The sequence below is a fragment of the Phaenicophaeus curvirostris genome, chromosome 19 (genome assembly GCF_032191515.1).
Source record: "Phaenicophaeus curvirostris isolate KB17595 chromosome 19, BPBGC_Pcur_1.0, whole genome shotgun sequence".
Taxonomy (NCBI): domain Eukaryota; kingdom Metazoa; phylum Chordata; class Aves; order Cuculiformes; family Cuculidae; genus Phaenicophaeus; species Phaenicophaeus curvirostris.
In genome coordinates this window covers 3,021,585-3,030,463 of record NC_091410.1, presented here as the reverse complement: position 1 = coordinate 3,030,463, position 8,879 = coordinate 3,021,585, and the positions used below count along the sequence as shown (strand labels likewise).

Below are 8,879 nucleotides of genomic sequence, written 5' to 3'. Positions count from 1 at the left end.
ATGTCCTCCCTACCTGTTCCTGGGGGGAATGGGAAAAGATCAAGCCAAGACAAGTGGTGATGCCTTCATTGCTGTAAGCAGCTTGAATAACCAGTAATAATTTACGCTGCTGCAGTGCTTCTCATCAAGCACCTCAGAGGATTAATGAGTATGAATTAAGTAACACAATTACAGCTGACTGTATGAATAGCTGCAAATAGTATTCCTGGAGGATGCTCTTCAGTTTTAACTTTAGTGTTACAGTGGCCAATTCTTTCAATCCTGTTTGCAAGCCCCCAGAGGGAGTGTGAAATGGTGAAGGTGGAAGTTAAGATCTAAAAATCCTGTTGACACCCAAGTAATGAGCCCTAGGATGAAAGGAAATGGCCTCAAGTTGCACCAAGGGAGGTTTATATTGGATAGTAGGAAAAATTTCTCTACCAAAGGATTGGTGAAGCCCTGGCAGAGGATGCCCAGAGCAGTGGTGGAATCTCCATCCCTGGAAGGGCTCAAAAAGCATGTGGATGTGTCACCTGGGGACATAGTTTAGCAGGCATGGTGGGGTTGGGCTGATGGTTGGACTGGATGAGTTCAGAGGGCTTGTCCAACCTTACCGATTCCGTGATTCTATGACTTAACATGTCCTGCTTGAAAACTAGGGAAAGCAGCAGAAAAATAGAGCACACAGCTCAATAAGAAGAATTTAGAAATGGTGAAGCAATTCCTATAGGAGTACCCTGGTGGTCAGGGAATGGGGGCTGCAGCACTACAAGCTCACAGCCATTTGTAAACCAGATCCAAGGGAAAACCCGCTCATATGATAACAGCTTTGCCCTGAAACCAAGCCTCAGCAAAAACTTTCTTCAAGGTTCTTATAAATGCATCATTTGGTCAAAAGCCCAATAAACAGGGAGCTACCTACAAAACCCATCAACTTTTTCAGTGGCTGTTGTAGCATAGTCTCGGCTTCAAGTTCAATCAACACTTTTCTGCCCTTGCAGATCCTGTCTGGATCTTTCCCCGGTGCTTCCAGGCTACCCCAACTCTCTCCTCCTTAATTTTAAACTTTCCCTCACCCTCCAGATGCTGCTCCCAGAGGCAGCCCTTTCCCATTCAGATGGATTCCTCCCTGCTCTGCGCTTTCTCATCTTTGCATAGTGACACCCTTTGGGGATGTTTTCAAGAACCGTCCCTAGAAATGCCACTCTGGCTTGCACAGCCCGGAGACCTGGTTGATTTTTAGATGAAAACAATAGCGCATCACCTTTCTTCCACCAACCTAGAGAAGCAAATCCATCTCAGTTACCACCATCATTACCACCTTTCAATGCCTGCCTCTGCCTCTCCACCAAACCATTCTCCTTTAAGAGCTTCCTCCTTTGGCTGGGGTCCCCAGAGCCACTAGAATACCCTTCAGGACATTTACTACAGAGCTTCTCCACATTCAGGATATGATTCCATAAACTGCGCAGCCACCCTTATTCTTATTTTCTGGATGGTCTTTCCAAAACAGCATCTGAGAAGGAGTGGAGTCCAAACTGGGCAGGGAAACTCCTCACAAGCCCAGCTGCAATGGGAATCACCTGCAGGGAGATGCAGAGGACAGTGCAGGTACTGAACCCCACCACACAGGCTTACCTTCTCTTTTCTCTGCAGCTCTAATCCCTCTTTGAAGGAGAGTAGCACTTAGCATTTCCAGCTGTGCCACTCAAAGTTACATTAGAATTTTGATGTGAAATCTAAATCTATGCATATATTTGTTAAAAATGAGACATCTGTCCAATTTAGGCATTGCCAGGGTTTGGGAGCAGTTCATTACAACCTTGACAAGCTGGAGTTTTCCAGGCTGAACTCTTCCTAAATTGCTGTATTAAATCATGTGCTTCATTTGAACTCCTTTTTTAGAAGGTTTCTGAAAAATGGGCAAATCATTTCAGACTAGAGAAAAGGAGGCTCAGGGTAGACCTTATCACTCTCTATAAGTAACTGAAAGGAGGTTGTAGTGAGGTGGGTGTTGGTCTCTTCTCCAAGTAACAAGAGGTAAGAGAAGAAGAAATGGCCTCAAGTTGCATCAGGGGAGGTTTAAACTGAATATCAGGAAAACTTTCTTCACCAAAAGAGTTCTCAAGCACTGGCAGAGGCTGCCCGGGGAGGTGGTGGAGTCCCCATGCCTCAGAAGTTTTAAAAGGAGCAGATGAGGTGCTCAAGGATCTAGTTCAGTTATGGACAGGTAGAGTTGGACTCCATGATCTCAAAGGTCTTTTCCAACCAAAGGATTCTATGATTAATCTGAAAGGCTCCCATCAATTCCTCCACACCAGATGCAAGACTTGATAAGAAAAATTCAATTGTTTTAATTCAGGCCAGTTAAGTGGCAATTGCTACATCACAGAAACCTGTAATGCTCTTTAGACTCTGCCTTGCACAAGCGCTGGCCTGGGACTGCTCTGAATTTAACAATAATGAATTCTTATGTCTTAAAGTGCTGAGTGCGTAGGGAGCAGTAGCAACCGCTGGCCCCAGAGAGCTGGACCCGCATCACTGCTGGAAGTTTGATGCTCTTGAAAAGACACTTGGCTCTGGAAAGGTTCCCCACCACTGTCTCTAAAGGACTGAATTTGTTCTCCAGCATTCCTGACACAGGACGATGCTTTCTCCAACCACTGAGACCACCCGGTTCTCAGAGCGGGGCTGATGGCAGCCCTTCAGGTCTCCTTCCCTAAAACACTGTTTGATGAAGGTGTGTTTGATGGGACAGAACCCCTGCACAACCCAACCGAGCAGAACGTGCACACCCTCACCACCCAGCCAAGCGTCTGGCTCCAGGCGCTGGGTGGGAGCTCACAGCTGTGATCAAACCCCACCAGCTTCCACACACGCCTCGGGGCGCTGCCGTGGGGCCGGCACTGTTGCACGGACACCAGTCGGGTGGGCAAGACAGTGTCGGGGGCAGCACTGCCAAATTCACACTGGGGGGCCACCACCACCTTGTTGAATAAATACAACAGTGCCCATCGCTTGGTAAAATAGAGTTTTTATTTGTTCATACAAATAGTATGAATTATCAGAATTCCATTTTCCTAGAAACATCTTTCTTTGTGTAAAATTAATTTGTGTTGCATATACCACAAAATAGTCCATTTACATTGTTTGTCAGATTTCCTTTGTTGTGGGTTTTTTTTGTTTTTCTTTCCATTTTGTTCTTTTTTTTGTAACAAACTGGCTGCCCTACCGTTCTGTGTTACGGCCAACACGTCCCTAATGCCTGTACTGCACTGCTGCACACAGGACTGAATGAAACTCAGCCATAAATTAATGTTACAAGGTGGAAAACCCCCAACTTCTAATCATACCTCCAAGTTTAACTTGAAAAAAAAAGGTATTTTTTTAAACAATAATGACAACAGCACAGATTCCAGTATTGGCAACCAGCTGTTCACCCCAGGCAATTCACGTTCATTGTCTTATTTGTTAGGTAAGACCTTTATATTAAAAGTCTAGTGCAGGCTTCTTCACAAAGGATATTGAGCCAGGGCTAACGATTTGTTTTAAGGTTAGAGGAGTTCTCATTCCCCCACTGTATTTCTACTCTCCAAGATTGCATCATGAGTGTGTTTCACAGCAGGGCTGGGTTACACGAATGAAGCCCCTACTCTGCTGTGTGGTGGATGAAAGCACGGGGATAGGAAAAAGTTGTTTCCAAGAAAAGCTAAAAGGAAGACATAGGGGATGCGAACTCTTCCAGTGCTCCCAAGCAGGCAGGCACACGCACTCTGGAGGAAACGACATGGAAAGGACTCCATGCCAAGAAGGGAGATCCCGGAGGCTCTCGCCATGCAGCGGAACAGCTCAGCCAGTGAAACCGCTTGGGGAAGCAGCATGATTGCAGCTGAGATCTTGCCCAAAGGCCAAGTGGAGAGGACGAGCTTCTGCCCATACATTGCATAAGCCAGCTGGTAGGAAGACTGAGGTTTTGAGAACCAAAAATCACTCTTTCTCCACAAGGAAGTATTTTCTTCTCTCTACTCCCTCACCCCTTGCAGCCCTTCCCCTCTGCCACCCGACAGCAGCAGGGTTTGGGATAAAGCAGACGTGCTTGAGCATTCATCACCTGTCCTGGCAGCAGGGAACAGAGGCTAGGACCTGGCTGGAGCTAAAACCAAAGACCTCAAAGCAGAATATCCAACCACCACTCAAGGTTTGCAGGACAAGGGTCGTGTGTGTGGTCTGTCAAGGTGTGCAGCCCAGCAGGTCCCACACTCACGCCTGTGGCCTCTGGAAGCGGGACTGCGTCGACTCGAAGCGTTGCTTCATTGCTAGAAATGGCTCAGGGCATTTTGGAGGGCAGATGCGCTTGGAGGCAAACCCCAAGGAGCAATTTGCATCCTGCTTGCAACAGGTTTGCTCGGCAGCTCTGTCTTGACGAGCAACGTAACACTTAGCATCTCCTTTTCCTTGAGGACACCCCAGTGCACTGCATCCCAGGTGGGGACCCACGCATGCCTCACTAGCAATGACAGGAGAGCATGTCCATAAATCGCTTTGGAGAGGTGACACCACTGAGCCAAAGCCAGAGCCCTTCAGTTCAAACCAAGCACTGAGGGGCAGTGCTTTACATGCAGACCCCTCCAGCGGACCCAGAGGAGGGTCTACTCTTTGTGTATCCACCTGAGGAGGACCAGATCAAGAACCAGGAAAAGCAGTCCAGGATCCAAAGAGCTTTTCATCACCAAACAGCCTCAGCAGAGAGCTATGAGGGCAGGCAAGAGTGAGAAGGCTGTGAAAGTAAAGCAAACATCTGGGAAATGCCACTGAATGCACCCTGCCAGGGCTGGGCACGGCTCCAAGGCGCTTTGCTGTGGGAAGAGGTGTAGGTCACACATCTGAACCGGCAACACGTATGGAATAGGAGCTTTAACTCAACTCACACAAGGCCTGCCCAATGGTGCATTTGCATTTCAAGTTTTATTTATGCTGCCTGCATCATGCAAGGCTCACACTGTAATGTCCGGAGCCGTCTCCAGCCAGCTCCATGCTTGGTGCGGTGCCTCGCTTCAGTGCTTGCACATGAGGTATGGGGCTTTTTGCTGCCCAAAACCAAAGTGGTCCTGCTTCTGTTAAAAATTCAAGAAGCAAATCACTTCTGCTGTCATCTTGCTCCAAAAACGTTCCAACTGAGCTACCAGAACCTCCAATAGTAATGATAAGGCATCTGAGACACATGGTGCTTATCCAAACCTACAGAGCTCATAAAACATGGCCAGAGCTCTCAGGAGCACCCCAACCTGTCCTAATTCCCCAATGCATTTGGTTCCACCAGAGGTGAAGGATCTCCAGGCTGGAGGTGAATATCTAGGTTCATGGATAAGAGCTCAGAGCCTCCTCTCCTGCCTGGCTGTCACCCCTGGCTTCACCCAGGGTATCAGGAGGCACCTGGCTGCACCTGGGCTGTCAGCAATGCCCCAGCCCCCTCTTTCCTACAAATTTATCCTCACTGGCAAAACAGAACTTCTTCCAGGCTCTAAGCTGCTCCTTAGGAGAGACCAGGGGTAAGGTGTTTGACTGAAAACTACTGGGAGTCAAGAGGGCCAAGGCTGATGTTCACGGGGCTCTGCCGGTGACTTTGGTGGGTGGATGGTGCTCCCCACCCGTGAGCGCAGCCACCTCCCAGCTGCGCCCTGCGTGCATGGGCACTCCTGGAGCGACGCTTCTTGCAAGGTGTTCACCCCAGCACCGAGCGTGTTCCATACAGATCCACCTATTTTAACATTTGTCCTACAGTAATGGTTTAAAATGCATTGAGGGCTCCTGGGAAAAAGCCTCCTCGACTAAAGGCAAGAAGGAACAGTGCACTGAGGAGACAGCTCTGCCCATGCAGCAGGCTCTGTGGCTTCTCCGCTGGGAGAAAAGCGCATTCCCCTCCCAGCAGAGTCCTGGGCTGCGGAGCTGGAACTGTATGGCTTCGGGATCCCTGCCGGGAAGCGATGCTGCTGCTCAGCCTCCCCATCCGCCCCAGAGAAACACCCCAGGGCTGCGGGTCCAACAGGAGACGAGGGAGCATGACACTGGAGCAGAGACTGTGACACCGGAATAGGGAAAGCAAGTGTTTATAAAGGCCAGGTACCCGTAACAAAAATAAATGTGTGCTTTCCCTCCCCGCCCCGCCCCTGCCACCCTCACTTTGTTTGATTTGTTTTTAAATACAAATTCTGTTTCAGAAAAAATGGAAGCACTGTCTTGTTACAAACCAAACCAAAGAGAGGAGAAAATGGAAGGAGGAAAAGAAAAAGGAGAGACATATTAGAATTAAACACTGTGGAATGTTAAACAGGTTACGGGCTACTGTTCTAGCCAGTGCGGTTAGGCAGCTTAGTGAATTAATTGCTTAGGAATTAAAAATAAATTATTATAAAATAGATTTCTGTACATTTTACATACATATATATCTCTTTATATACGCAAACCGTACTGGGCAAGTAATTACAGGGGATTTTTCCCATGCCAGCCTCAGTCCCAGCCGAAGTCCTGCCCTGTCATCTGGTAGAACTTCATGTTGAAGGGCCGGTAGAAGTCCCGCAGTCTCTGTACCACCTCCTGGTCTATGTTGGGGTGGGTCCTGCCTTTCGTCTTCCCCAGGCAGTGGGGTTTGCTGCTGCCCTCCGCCTTCTTCAGGCACGGGAACCCCTTGGTTTTGTTGAAGTAGAAGTGTTTGTCGGTGATGATCCTCTTGAGGCCCAGAAAGTCCTGGACCCTGCCCAGCTCCCCCGCGGGGTCGGTGATCAGCCTCTCCCCGCTGACAAAGAGGATCTGCCCGATGGGGAAGTAAAGGAGCCAGTTCTCCAGGTGCTTGGCGTAGATGCCAATCTGGATGGCACTCCACGAGGTGTCAATGAGGCCCGTAGTCCTGTTTTTGAAGGTCAGGCTCTCAAAGGTGGGGATATCGGGCTTCTTGGAGAGCGTCTGGGTGTAGTCTGAGATGGCTCTGGTCACAGGGTCCCGCACCACCACGATGAGCTTGGTGCCCTTGGACATGGAGGAAATGCGGGCTGGGGCCTCCTTGGTGACGAAGTAGCTGGGGGTCTTCTCCATGGTGATCTGCCCCTCCAGGGTCCTGGGCATGAGGTCCCTGCAGCAAAGCACGCAGAGGTCAGGTCAGAAGGTAGAAGGAATAAGATTATGCATACAGAATCATTTAGGTTGGAAAAGACCTTTGAGATCATCAAGCCCAACCATAAACCCAGAGTCCTCCAATACACACACATCTATGCATACGCACACACACATACACAAGAATCCTCCCTAAGATGCCTACACAGGTCATCTGGCTCATACAGATAAATCCATCTGCCATTGATTTAGGGATTAAGGGGCGATTGTTATTAAAGGCTGCTGTATTAGAAATCCAGCTGAGTAATCTCCCGGTTATCCATGAGTGGATTATCTGGGCTCCACTCTACACCTGGAGTGTGGCTACATGTACCATGCTGGGTCCCGATCAGTCAGGATCAGTCTTGAGATGCACCAGGTGGCTTTCCTGGCTTAGGCCAATGCCAGAGAACCCCCAGCCCCAGCAAATTCTCCTGAGCTCAGAGCTTATTTTCCCCAGGGGAATGAGAGAACCAGTGTAGCGGAAAAGCAGAAGCTCGCCAGAGCATGTCCACCTTGCTTTCCCTTGGCATCCCAAACACAACCCTTCTCCCAGTTCAAGTGAGAGGGTGCAATTTGCCCCCTGCATGTGCCTGGTTTGGGGCATCCTCTTGCACTTCCCTGTCGCTGTACAGACTCGTTCCCTAAACGTGCTAGAAGGAACATCAAGAGATGCTGGTGGCATCTTCAACACATCCCAGCCCAGCATCAATGAGGGCAAGCTTTCCCCTCTACTGCCATGCAGGCAAGGATACAACAACGGGGAACACAATCTCAGCTCATAGGTAGGACGTACCCTCACAAAGCACCCTTGGAACCTAAATCCCTCGGTAGTTCCACCCTGGCTATTTCTAATTAACCAGGCAGGTAAAACCTAGAGAGCTTGCAGAAATGATGGAAGCAGCACAAAGCAGTAAGTCTCTCTCATCATTCACTCAGCAAGCCTTAATATTACAGACCACTTGCCAATCCTTTCCCTTTTATAACGCAACAGGACTCATTTGCTCTGGGTTGCAACGCAGTTGGAGAAAGGAAGGGTAAGAGGGGAGTCTGCCATAAAATTAAAGCTATAAAATTTAATCAAGTTTTCAAAGCGTCCACACACCGACAGCCATCTCCTCCCTTCCCAATTCTCTGCTTCTACATAAAGATCATAAAATCAGAGAATCATTAAGGTTGGAAAAGTCCACTCAGCTCATCCAGTCCAACCATCAGCCCAACCCCACCATGTCTGCTAAACCGTGTCCTCAAGTACCACATACACACGCTTTTTGAACCCCTTCAAGTCTAGAGACTCGGCCACTACCCTAGGCAGCCTCTGCCAGGGCTTCACCACGCCTTCGGTAAAGAAACTTTTCCTTATATTGAATCTAAACCTCTCCTGTGCAGCTTGAGGCCATTTCCTCTCATCCTATCCCTTGTCATTTGAGAGAAGAGAACAGCACCCACCTCACCACAACCTCCTTTCAGGGGGCTGTAAAGAGCAATGGGCCTCCCCTCAGCCTCCTCTTCTCCAGACTAAAGAGCCCATCACCATGGGTTCTTACAGTTAAAAAAGCCACTGATAACTTGTGCTGAAGCCAACGGTTGCTTCACTTCAGAGGCCAAGGGAAAAAAATTGACCCATCTGTTCTGAAGTCAAGTAATAAGAAAATGAGGAATGAGACACCTGATTGAATCAAAAAAACCCCATCACGTGCCTGTGAAAGTTGGTCAGTAGCTGTTTATGCAACTATATTTAGTTCACACTGTAC

General features: G+C 48.7%; 1 protein-coding gene across 1 annotated transcript in view; it reads right to left on the bottom strand.

Annotated features, from left to right (window-relative positions):
• Nucleotides 1-4,482: 4,482 nt before the first annotated feature.
• Nucleotides 4,483-8,879, bottom strand: part of LOC138728759 (heparan sulfate glucosamine 3-O-sulfotransferase 3B1-like) — a 29,009-nt gene continuing 24,612 nt past the window's right edge. Inside the window, exon 2 of the mRNA XM_069872365.1 lies at nt 4,483-7,105. Coding sequence (XP_069728466.1) covers nt 6,487-7,105 — 619 coding nt within the window. The 3' untranslated portion in view covers nt 4,483-6,486. The remainder of the gene's footprint in view (nt 7,106-8,879) is intronic.